Source organism: Caretta caretta, chromosome 1 (genome assembly GCF_965140235.1).
Source record: "Caretta caretta isolate rCarCar2 chromosome 1, rCarCar1.hap1, whole genome shotgun sequence".
Classification (NCBI taxonomy): domain Eukaryota; kingdom Metazoa; phylum Chordata; order Testudines; family Cheloniidae; genus Caretta; species Caretta caretta.
In genome coordinates this window covers 278773241-278786230 of record NC_134206.1, presented here as the reverse complement: position 1 = coordinate 278786230, position 12990 = coordinate 278773241, and the positions used below count along the sequence as shown (strand labels likewise).

Below are 12990 nucleotides of genomic sequence, written 5' to 3'. Positions count from 1 at the left end.
TTTTCCCTTTAATGTATGTGTGAAAATTGGGGGCGAGAAATGTAAACAAAACAAGATTGGTGTCTGTATGTTAATGTGAAGATGAATGGGGAACAGAGATAAGATCAGGAAGAGACATCACACACAATTTCAGTTTGATGTGTTATTTAACCCCTCTGAAATTTCACCTGCAAACATGTTTAATTTAGTATTGAGTCAAAGTAAGGGCCTCTGTTGGTTTTATCCAAATGGTTTCCTCAACGCTAACTATAGATATTGCCTTTCAACAACCACTGTTTCTTGTTAGTGTTTACCACAAGGTATTTAATCTTTTTACAACAATAGAAAAATGGGTGATTTCATACTGGTCAGATTTCATCATTTTATGAGTTTTGATCAGGTGACTGCTAGAGATCCAAATATGCAAAAATTAGAATTTCAAAGCTACCTTTCACTCTTCAACATAACTCATTTTCAATGAATCAGGCACATCTTTTCACTGTGGGGAGGGTGGGGGGGGACTTAAAAAGGGTGATTTTTTTCCCCTGCAGAATGGACCCATTTGCAGATTCACAATGAAAAATCTAAAAAATTCAAGTAGTTTATTTCAATCCTGCTTTTGACTGTTTTATAGACCTCTGCTGCCTTTATATGCTGACATAGGATATTGTAGCATAATAGACACATATGTCTATCGCCTGTGTACATGAATCTGCTTCTTTAAGAACAATATTCACTTCCCTCCACTTACTGTTATTCCTCTTTTATGATCTTGTCATTATTTGTGGCTTTATCTGCCTTATTTAGATTGCAAGGATCAGTAACTTGTCTTGAGTCTCTCAGTGACACAGAATAAGCAATCCTTTCTGGTTTTAGAAAAATTGTATTACATTGTAAAAACTGCAATTTTTTTAAGTTCATGGGACTTACATTCATATATTAAGAATGAACCTAAATGCATAACTATCAATTATCACCAAATTAGTGTTCTCTTAGAGACCAGCCAGTTTTGATTGCATTCATACGCATACCCATTCTGTTCAGCCTTGCACATATGTTCTGCTCGACTAAGCAGACTGTCATATCTCCTTAACACACCTCACATTTCTGATAAATTAAGTGTGTGGTGGTGTTTTCCGCCAGAGAATAACAGTAAACTGTTTTTCTTCTTCCCAATAAAAAGCAGAAAAGCTCATTCCCACATTCAGAAATACAGTGTTGATGTGGAGCAAGTGCACATTTAGTCCATGTTCTTAATGAGACAGAATATTGGTTCTGAAAGATCCTGCACAATAACAGTTTGTCACTACAGTTAGTGACACTACACTCATTTGCTTGAAATGTAGGCTTTCTAATTAATACACGGACTACTCTTGTTAGATAAGCTAAATAAATTGTACTTAAACTGTAATCCATTAGATATTAAAACGATCACATTGCAGAAATTAGAACTCAGCTTGATTTCTATAAACAAAAATCAAGTAATCTGAAGATATTTGTATGAAATTCTAAAGTGCTAAGAAAATGAGATACAATGATTGCATGCTGTACAGTACTGAAAATATTTGGGGTGGAAATCAAGAGTTTATAATTAAACACTTTGTGAGACCTGGAAAACTTATTTAGTGATTTAAAAAAAATTATAACCATAATATTAAATACTCATAATGTATGTTCCTATTCAGCAGCATTTCATTACTACTAATAAAAACTATCTAAAATGTTCATCATGATTTCCATTTGGATTGAAAGAATGATTACTGAGAGGTTGTTTTAAATTTGTTGTACCAAAGCAATTCATCCATAGCTATTAGGGAAAAATATCGAGACCTACCCAAATTACAAATGTCCTTTTGGGATTTTCAAGCTGTCAATATGATCTACAGCACTTCATAGTTGTAACTTGTTCATTCATAACTTGCCAATATGTAATACAGTATGCTATGACTTTATATAAATGTCTGTGGCAGATATCTTTCACCAACTAAATATAATATATATGTTTAGTTTTGAATGATTTTCTGCTCTTTTCCAAATTGGATATTTTTCTGAAGGTTGACGTGAAAAAGAAATTGACTGAGTGAGAGCTCACACTGGCTGGAGAGCCATTGTATTATGCTAAGAAGTTGTCCCCTGTGGAAGTGGTAATTGAGACAGAAAGTAGACTACTTGGTGTTCCCATTTTCATGCCAAATTCCAGAACTCTTCTCCAGGTCACAGCTACAGTTTCCTTAATGAAGCTGGTGTCCAAAAAGTTTGGAGTGTGCTTGCAAGTTCCCCTCCTCACATGGAAACGGAAGGCTGTCCTTATTTTTATTTAAAATGCTGTAATATGTAGATTTAGAAGTACACAGCTAAGGACTTTGAAAAACACTTTTGGATCAGACGCATATAAACAAAAATTTTATACAGTACATATTCTGGAACTAGACATTAAGGAGCAGGTCCTTTGACGTCAATGAAGTAAATGGAGTTGTGACAGTTTACACCAGCTGAAGATGTGCCCCAGTATGTGCATTTTATTTTCAGCTGTTAGGGTGACCCAGTTGTTTGCTTATGCTTCTCTTTGCTCCTGTCATTTACAACTTGGTGTGTCATCCTAATTTATGAGACTAAAGGATAGATTAAACTGCACAAATTATGTGTTCTGCCTAACTGTTCTTTTTGGGAGGAGGGGGGTGGAATTTTGTAAAAAAAACCTGTTTATTTTGTTTGTATTTATTTGCTACTTCCAGAAGTTATTAATTTGTGACATTGTTTGACAAAACATGACAAGTATGTTATGCTGTGAGAGGCTCTTCATCCATTAATGAAAGATTGCAGAATACAGGCTAAAGTCTTCCTGAATATCACAAAAAGAAAAGGAGTACTTGTGGCACCTTAGAGACTAACCAATGTATTTGAGCATAAGCTTTCGTGAGCTACAGCTCACTTCATCGGAAGTGAGCTGTAGCTCACGAAAGCTTATGCTCAAATACATTGGTTAGTCTCTAAGGTGCCACAAGTACTCCTTTTTTTTTTTTTGCGAATACAGACTAACACAGCTGTTACTCTGAAACCTGAATATCACAGTTACTTTAATATTATAGCTGAGCCTGAGTAATGGAGATTGGATTCAAATTTGCATTTCCACAGGGTTCAGGCTTGTTGTTTGAATTTGGCCAGCTGTATATATTGGCCAGAGTCATGACGTTTGGGTTTGGAGCCAGGTTTCCCCAAAGTTTAAGCTGTTTGAGCCCATTTCTATTTAATGCAGTCTAGGAAGTTGTGCTAATTAGAACACAGATTTGGTCAAATTAGAACTGCAGGAACTTCCCCCCCATCCGCTACATCCTCCCTTATTTTATCTAACACCTTACTTTTAGTCATTCCCTTTCTCATTCCACCTCTCCATCCCATCCTCTTCTTTCACCTCACTTCTCTAACGCTCCTTTTCATGCACCTTTCTTTCTGTAGACCATCCATTGCATGTAGTAGCTTTGATACTATCACAGTCTACTCATGTTTGTGATTAGTGTACAGGCTGATGAGTATAATTCAGGCACAGCTTGGAGTGGAATACTGGTTAGAGGCACTGCAAGAGTCAGGAATAGATCAGGGGTTGAGGAACTGTATATGCAGCGTTCCTATATAGGAAGGCAGATGGGAAGTGGGAGTTTATATTTGAGAGTGAGACTATCACTTGCATATTGGGACATCTGGCAACTCTAGGATGCCATCCTGCAAATAAATCCACATGCCTGCACCTTTCCTTCTGTGTGCATTCCTGTTGATTTAAGTGAGACTCCATGTAGGAAGAAGGATCAGTTTGTAGAATCCAGCCCCACATTAAAGTAGCATCACTGAAACATGAGGGCAACTTCTAGATCACAGTCTAACTTTAGAAGTAACGTTTTCGAGTCTGTCAAAAATAAATGCCACATTTGAAATGATTCAGTTGTGCACAGTTATCTTTAGCAATAATAATAAAAACAGAGCTGTTGACATTTTGATTGCCTTAGAAAATAGCACACTGCACTATGGCAATGACACCAGTAACAGAAGTTCAAGTGAAAATCCTTGCCATCGCTGTAGGAGGATAAAAATTCATGACAGCACATTATAACATGGTCTTTGACATGATGAAACAGCTCACCATGCTTAGTTTTCACACTTAGTGATCCCTTCTACAACTAAATCAGCTTCTTTTCTGTTTTATCACTCGGGTTTTATCTAGCTACTCTGTGTTTTCAATTATGAAGCTGAAATATCTGAATACTTCAGCAACATTTAACCAAGAAGGCTTAAGATAAAATATTTGCATGCAGCATCTCTACATCTTTTCAAAGGATGAAATTATATTTGACAGGAAGGCTTAAAAGAACAACTTAAGATGCCGTAAATGCACTTTAAAAATAAAACACCTCGCTGTGCACCGCTGAAGCTAAGGAACCATTCTGCAATCAGTCCCGGAAGGCCAGTGGATTTGATTGCTCTATAAAAGAGGTGATGTCATCAGTTTTGGCTTGGCCATGCTGATTGCAACATTTGATAAACAATTCTGCTGTCATTTTTAAATATAAAGAACATAATTATACTGCCAATATTTATTAAAGGCAGGAGCAATAGGGGAGAAGCAAAGGAAGGAAAGCAGGAGGAATGCTGACAACAGCATCTCAGTGAATTTTTTAAATGGTTCAATCAGTGCAGAAGTGAACCAGATCATGAATATACTGAAGTGCACATTAGGATATTTTGTTTAAACAAGGCATTTAATTTGAAACTCAGAAGCTATACCATCTCCGAATGTGGGGTCCTTAGCTAAAGAGTGGAAGCTGGACAGAGCTTCCACTGAAGAAACAAAACAAGGGTTCTAGTTTTCACTACCTGTCTCCAAACTGTTAAAAGTCACTGTGATGCATAGGTAAAAGGAAGTGAGTGGGTACCTGGCCAAAGAGCCAACAGGAAGGCTAGAACTTTTTAAAATTGAAACAAGACTCCCCTTTTGTCTGTCTGTGGTTGTTCTCCCAGGGAGAGGGGACAGAGCAGATATGCTGCAAGAACCTATGGGCCAGGTATGAAAAGTCATCTGTATCATACCTAGAAACTACTCATTTAAAACCCTAGATATGCAAATAGATCAGGAAATGTCTAGGAAGACGCAATTAGGTTGATCTCTTTTCTTTCTTTATGGCTTGTGGATTCCTCTGTGCTAACCCCAGGTGCTTTTGTTTTGCTTGTAACCTTTAAGATCAACCTCAAGAAACTATTCTTGATGCTTAATCCTTGTATTTGCTCTTTTTAAATCTAGCAATAACCTGAGTTTCCAGACGTATTTTATTTCTTTTTGTTTTAATAAAATTTACCTTTTTTAAGAACAGGATTGGATTTTTGTGTCCTAAGAGGTTTGTGCACATGTTATTTAATTAGCTGGTGGCAACAGCTGATTTTCTTTGTTTTTCTTTCTCAGCTCTTCCCCGGCAGGGCAGGGGTGTGTGTGAAAGGGCTCGAGGGTACCCCACAGGAAGGAATTCCCAAGTGCACCTTCCTGGGTCCTCAAAGGGGTTTCGCACTTGGGTGGTGGCAGCATCTACCCATCCAAGGTCAGAGAAAAGCTGTAACCTTGGGAGTTTAATACAAGCCTGGAGTGGCCAGTATTAATTTTTAGAATCCTTGCGGGCCCCCACTTTCTGCACTCGAAGTGCCAGAGTGGGGAATCAGCCTTGACATATATATATATTTCTGTAAAGGTTTTTAACTTATATCTGCACAAGCTAACTAATTCTGTTTGGAGCTAGAGATTTCTGTATGGAATGAACATGAGTGAACAGACGAAAAATCTGGGGCATCTATCGTATAATTGTTAATGTTATATATACGGGGCCAAAATCTACTCTTGGTTACAGCAGTGTAAATATGAAGCAAGTCCATGGAATTCACTGGAAACATTTTGGATTTCCATACTGTATTTCAGAGAAGAGTTTAGTTCATGGTGGTGTTTTTTATGTCACAGACCTCCAGTTATATAAGGTAGTATGGAGGAGGCTTGGAAGAATTGTCACCAGCATAAACAATACCCAATGCTTTGAGCAGCAAAACACATGATTTTTATGTTATTCATTAGTTACTTTGTTAGTCTCCAAAGAGCTAAGAAAAAAAACACACCGCAAGAAAAATCACTAGTAAGGGGGATCATTCCCAACAGACCATAAGAGACACCATTAATAACTCTGATAGAACTGCCAGTCAGCTCTTTTGATATAAAGCATCTGTCTCACAAAGGAAATGAAGGAAGGCTTGTTTCTCCTTTCAAGTCTCTGAATTAGTAGGTAGTGTCATTTATTATACAGTGCTACAAGCCCTGTATTATTGGAGTGGTAGCTGCCAACTGCCTTTAACGTGCTGAAAAGTTTCATCAGCTGTCTTTAATAAAAAAAAAACAATCTATGTGAGGAAAAAACTATAGCGATTATTCCTGGTTCTCTGTCCCCGGCCCATCAGTTACAGCTGGCAGGGTGTGATGACACTGATGTATAATCAATCAATCAATTAGTTTGGAAATTCCTGTGTGTGTTGTAATAAACCACTGATGACTCGATACTGCAGTGATTTGTACTCTATAAATCCAGGAGGTGGGTAGGTATTCGGCACTTGGTCTCTTTTAAGAAACCTGAAGATTTTCTCATGTACAATATTAGAGGAGTTGGCATGATTTTTCAGCTCCCTTCTGAATTACTTCATACTCATTTCACATTGATAAATATATTTATTTACCCTGAACATTAATAAGCTAAACCTATTTGCTCATTTGCTGGAATTTCAGGAGGAAATTAATTTCAAATTCCGTCAGAGAGATCAAACAAAGCAAAATCAGTAATTATACTTTTTTTAGTCTGCTATAGCACAATCATTTTGCCAAATTAAAAGGAAAGTGGCATAAGAAGGATTTTTTTATCTATGTATGGAAATAAAACTTAATCTTAAAGCCCTAGATATCTTGCCACATATATAAATTGAATTACAAATTTGTGGAGGAGAAAGAAAGAGTGGAGAGCAATACTTGAACAAATACAAGAAAAAAATGTCTTCTTCCCAGACGCACTGTTGATGGATGCTTTAGAATGTAATACAGTGGGGAGTGTGTTTGGATTGAGAATATAACATACTCCAAAAGAGTTTCTCTGGTATCTTTTCTATCAGGTGGAGCATGTGGAAATCAAGCATGTTTCTGGATTGCTGACCCATATCTGTTGGCTTCTCTGCCTACTTGCTCTGTTCTAAGCTCACTTTCTGACGTATCAATTTATAAGACACACATTGCTTTGACACTGAAGCTCAGGTAGTGTCTTAAAAACAAAACTTGAGCCATTAAAAAGCGATCTTAGGGCTAGGTCGTGTACTTGGATCCTTGGAGGCAGACCCTTGCATCTGCACAGTGTCCAGATGAAGGTAATAGACTCCACATAGACACGGGATTTGCCCACATGCAACAAGTTACAGTATCAAGGTCCCTTTCATTACAGTACAATTAAATTTTTTTTAAGAAATGTACAGAGAGCTTATGTTTGACAGAATCATCTATTCACAATGTAGCTGTTTCAGCTGTTGTTCTGCTGCATCATTCTTGTCATTATCCAAAATGTACTTACTTATAAAGAGTTTATTACAGTTCCATTAATTTCTGTATAATTGATTTTGTAGACTGGTGGAGCATGGGATAGTAATGAGGAGGTTGATACATATTGTACATAAATGAGATTGCTTTGGAATCTCAAATATTCATTTCCCTTCTCCATACTGAGTATGAATGGAAAGGGAAACTATAATAGTTGGAGATGCTTCACAAATAGCAGAATTTCCTGCTTTGGTTGGCATTTAATATAGACCTGGGCAAGTGATTCGGGAGGAAAAATAACTTGTCATGTTGGAGCAAGAAAAACCAAACCGATAAGTAGTTAGGTTAGCATCATGATATTTACATTGTTTTGCTTAATTTTGAACACACAGAAACTTAATGGCTCTGAAAGATTGACTCATACTTGAATATAAGTGGGATTGTTTTCTTAACAGATGAGATTAAGCAGGAAGGAGGAGAAGAGGCTAATATAGAGCATAGTACATACAAATATAGAATGCATTTCAGAGAGTGGTCTTCTATTTCAGTTTCCTAGTGCAAGTGTTGTTTTAGATCAAATTTAAAATGCTTTTCCTATCTCCTGGTGGGGAGGAGAAGTTTAAATTTCAGGTGGAAAAATTCAAATTACAGGTACTTTGGTGAACCCGAATAGTTGTGTGTGAGGTATGTAAACCTAATCACATTGCCATCCCATTATCACAGCATTCTGGGAGAGCTTGCACTCTGGGAGACCAACACTGGTATGTAGCAAGTAGGAGAGAGGCAGCTCTTTCTTCTGTCTCTTCTCTCCATTAGAGAGACGACGTGCATAAGGTAATAGCTTTTATTGAACCAACTTCTGTTGGTGAAATAGACAAGCTTTTGAGCCACACAGAGCTGAAGAAGAGCTTCAAAAGCTTGTCTCTCTCACCAGCAGAAGTTGGTCCAATAAAAGCTATTACTTCATGCACCTTGTCTCTCTAACGGAGAGAAGAGACAGAAGAAAGAGCTGTCTCTCTCCTGCTGAGACCAACACAGCTACAACTACACTCTTACCTCCCTTATTATTTCTGATATCCATCTTATTAGCAAGCATCTAATGTGTATAAATACTGTAACTAAAAGAGATGGCTGAAACTGAGTTTCCAGTTCACTTTACACATTTTTGAAAGCTGATGGGGAGTGCTGATGAGTGGTGTCCTGACCCACTTGCCCCTCAGGATATATTTACACAGCTGCTGGGAGGGTGCTTCCTAGCAAAGTTAGATGGATACACTAGCTCTGCTCAAGCTGGTGTGCTAAAAATAGCATAAATCCTTTCTGGTTACACACTTGGACAGCTAGCCCAAGCCGCTGGCTGGTGCCACCTTGGCGACACTACTATTTTTAGCACACTAGCTCAAGCAGAGCTAGGGCATCTGTCTACCCATGTGTAGATGTAACCTCAGAGACTAAACTTAGCCATCTTTGCTCCAATCTGCATAATTTGGGAAGCAAGTGTTACTGAGGCAGATCCAAAAAGTGGGTGATCTGGACAACTTGTGTTGAACTTTGTCTAGTTTCTGTTTTTACTTTAAAATCAAGAGCTATTATTGTGGTGAATAAAATGATTATGCTTCCACTGGTACTTGCATATTCCCCAAGGTGCCCAGAGATACCTCCAGTGGTCTGAGGGGTAAAGGGTGGGTAGGGTTCCCTGTGGAGGAAACTGGAAGGAGCTGCTCACCTGCCTTGGTTGCTTGTCAGGCCCACCTACGCATGAGTGGCTGCTGGTAGTTTTGGGGTGGTTCTCTGTACCTGTGGGGGGAGGATAGGATCCCAGAGATGCCAGACATGTTCCCCCAAGTGCCATGGATACCACAAGTAGATTTGGGGGTGAAAGGATCAGGTGCTCTGCAAATTAAAAACTTCACTCATTTCAGCACCAGAAATTTTACTTCCTTGCACAATACTCTTTGTTGTAAGCAGTTTTAGGTAATTTTAGTACCTGTTACTGTAAATGACTTTTTATTTCATAATTACATAATGTAAGAGGTTTTTAAATTAAAACAAGAACCTGAACATGATTCAGCAAAATGAGGTATGAAAAATTCCTCTTAGTAAGGTAAAGAGGTTGTTAATTTATTGTTTTATGCATTCTTGACATCTTAGAATCATAGAATATCAGGGTTGGAAGGGACCTCAGGAGGCCATCTAGTTCAACCCCCTGCTCAAAGCAGAACCTATCCCCAACTAAATCATCCCAACCAGGACTTTGTCAAACTGGGCCTTAAAAACCTCTAAGGAAGGAGATTCCATCACCTCTCTAGGTAACCCATTCCAGTGCTTCACCACCCTCCTAGTGAAAGTTTTTCCTAATATCCAACCTAAACCTCCCCCCACTGCAATTTGAGACCATTAGTCTTTGTTCTGTCATCTGCTACCACTGAGAACAGTCTAGATCCATCCTCTTTGGAACCCCCTTTCAGGTAGTTGAAAGCAGCTATCAAATCCCCCTCATTCTTCTCTTCCGCAGACTAAATAATCTTTGTCATTAATACAGCATCGCTGAAGTTTCTGCCAGTGGTAATTTTCAGGTTATCCGACTTCATGAAGAAAGACTTATCAAAGCCTGGCATAACATTGAGTGTATATGAAGAAGAATCTAAAATGGGTATCCTTGAAATTTGTATGTCTGTCTTTGTATGTCTGAAGATACTTTTTCTTTCTTTTAATAAGAATTTAAGAGGGGCAGGCGTTCCAATGTGTTAGCTATTCCCACCGATTATAAACTCTTTATTGGCATTGGGTTGAATTAAAATTAAATTCCTCTCTACAATCCACTGTTGGTCTACTTTAATTTTCTCTTGGAAACTACGGTATGCCAATGTGACCACATGTAAAGCTTTTATGGGATCTGTGTTTTCTCATTAAGGAAAGAAGTCTATGCATGTAGACACCAGAGCCTGTCCTGTTTAAAGCACAAAGTACACAGTTAGCAGCTGTTCAAAAACTTTTTCTTGTTATCTCTATTTGTTTAAATTGCTAAATTGCTTCCATAAAATGCCTGCAAACATAAGGGAATAATTTGTTTAAGTGGATCAAGACTGTCTGAAACAAAACCTGAAAATACACTCAATATTTTTTCTTCTCTTCTCTTGTTCCAGTATCCGGCTGCCCTGATGAATCTTGGAGCCATTCTTCATCTCAATGGTAAACTCAGAGATGCTGAAGCAAACTACCTCCGTGCTCTCCAATTTAAGCCAGACGATGTCATCACACAGTCAAATCTTCGCAAACTGTGGAATATCATGGAAAAACAAGGTTTAAAGACGTCTAAAACATGACAGAAAAATATAGGAACTTGTTTTTCTTTAAATTGACTCAAATCCAAAACAAAATTTCCAGGAAGTCATCTGATCAAAGCGCTCATTGGACTTGACTGCAAGGGTCAGGGGTCTTAATTGCTGCTAGGAGAACCGATTCTGGGTTTTGGCATAACTTTTGTTGCTGGAAAAATAAAGGGAGATTCTTTGGATGCTTCACAAAGGACTTAAGTATTACCCCACAAAAAATAAAATAAAAAATACAACCATAGCACTTAAAGGAGGTATTTGGCATACTTGACAAGTTATCAGTTAATCCCATATTGCTGTTTTTCATGTGAGTTCTTGAAAATTATACTGTCCTGAAAACACTAAGGGAGAACTGTATAGCATACACCCAGCCACATGGGAGTAAAAAAGATAATACTAGCTTAAAGTATTTGCTGAGACTGTAACTCATTAAAATGTATACTAAATCCAATGTGTTTGCAGTTTGTCTTAATGCTGCTGTATCTCTCTTTAGGACCGCCTGCTTATCAATTTCAGACTGACAGCCATTTTAAAAACAAAACTGTCACTTGCGGTTAGATTACAGTATTCACAGTTGTTTACTGACAAGTGCACGTATTGTTTCCGACTGTTAAGAGTTTTGATGTCGTTTACTTCAGATACTCACTCAGTTGAGTATGATTTGCTTTTCCTGTCCCAGATGGAACAAGCAAGGACCAGCTCAATGTGTGACATTAGACCAGTATAAAAGAATCTGGAAGCTATCACTAATGTCATGAATTGTCCATATTTACACAGAAAACAGATGGTTTGCCCTGATATCAAAAAAGTGCAGTCAGTATCCTTAAAAAGAAGTTCTCTTTGGCCTTATAGAACACTGTGTTTTACTCCTTTCACGTTACTGTCAGATAAGTCCAGTTTTGGACTGGACAGCTAGATGCTGTTCGGCTTGCATTACTTTTGCAAGAATTCAACCAGAATGAGTTTGCAAGTGTTTATACTTAGAAATGGTACAAATGAAGCTTATCAGAATTTTTTTGAAAACAGAGCAGCAACTAGCTAAAGGGACTAACTTTTAGCAGCTCTCAGAGAATCTGCACGACACTGTAGACCAACAGGAGTGTGTAACAATGGTTGCCAATTATTCTGAGTATTTTTGACAATAGTGTTCAATTTTAAAACTATTATCTACTTGGATTCTAACCAAATATTATGAATCCATTTTGTTTTCTACATGCACAGTTACAACAAAGCTGTTACATTTCTAGGTTTGTTTTTTTGGGGGAGCTCGTTATTGTTTTATTCTTCATAAAAAAATGTAAAATAATTTATTTTAAGCTTCAGCCTATTGACGCTTTAGTCTGTGTTTTCCCAAACCATTTGCTAACTGTTTTCTTTTGTTGGAAAAAGTACTAGAATTTATAAGAAAATTTACTTTTTCATTTAATGACCTGTTGATATCTGCTTCAATGTTCATTTCACGAGTGGTAAATATAACATTAAGTGATGGTGCACCTTTAACTGAAGCAAGCTTCTTCAGGATCTGTTAAAACCCTTTATAATAAAAAATCTTTTTTTCTTTTTTAACTGTAGAGCACCATTCCATTGCTGTGTACTTCTGGGAGAGTAGTTTGCTGTATGGTATTTATTTATTTATTACTCAACTGCAGCAGCATTTCCTTTCGTTAATCCAGTAGTCTGCAACTGTTGCTATCTTCATTTGGCTTTTGCGGCATTTTTATGTGGGTAGCATGTGTACTTAAAGGGAAATATGACAACTGCATTTATTGTACGTTCTCCCCATACACACTACAGTTTTAGATCTGTATTAAAGGATATTGAGAAGTAACTATTTCAAAGTTGGTATAGTCACAATTTGTTATAGTGTTTTGTCTTTTTCTCTCCAGTTAGCAATGCTATGTTTTAATGACTAGGTTCATAATGGGGATACCAAAAGGGCTGCATTTTTTTTAAGACCGTGTCAAACCTTTTGTCAAGTAACGATATGGCTGTGAAAGCAACATCGAGTGCTCAAAAGTTGAATTTCAACTTTTTCATCAAAAAGAAAAGGAGTACTTGTGGCACCTTAGAGACTAACCAATT

General features: G+C 37.6%; 1 protein-coding gene across 4 annotated transcripts in view; it reads left to right on the top strand.

Moving 5' to 3' along the window:
• Positions 1–12744, top strand: part of TMTC2 (transmembrane O-mannosyltransferase targeting cadherins 2) — a 379312-nt gene extending 366568 nt beyond the window's left edge. For 2 of the 4 annotated variants that reach the window (XM_075124316.1, XM_075124313.1), the window contains exons 12-13: positions 5429–5561; positions 10720–12744. In XM_075124316.1, the coding sequence (XP_074980417.1) occupies positions 5429–5561; positions 10720–10769 (183 nt within the window). In that variant the 3' untranslated portion in view covers positions 10770–12744. The remainder of the gene's footprint in view (positions 1–5428; positions 5562–10719) is intronic. The other 2 variants (XM_048835674.2, XM_048835675.2) reach the window with 2 other exon arrangements.
• Positions 12745–12990: the final 246 nt, after the last annotated feature.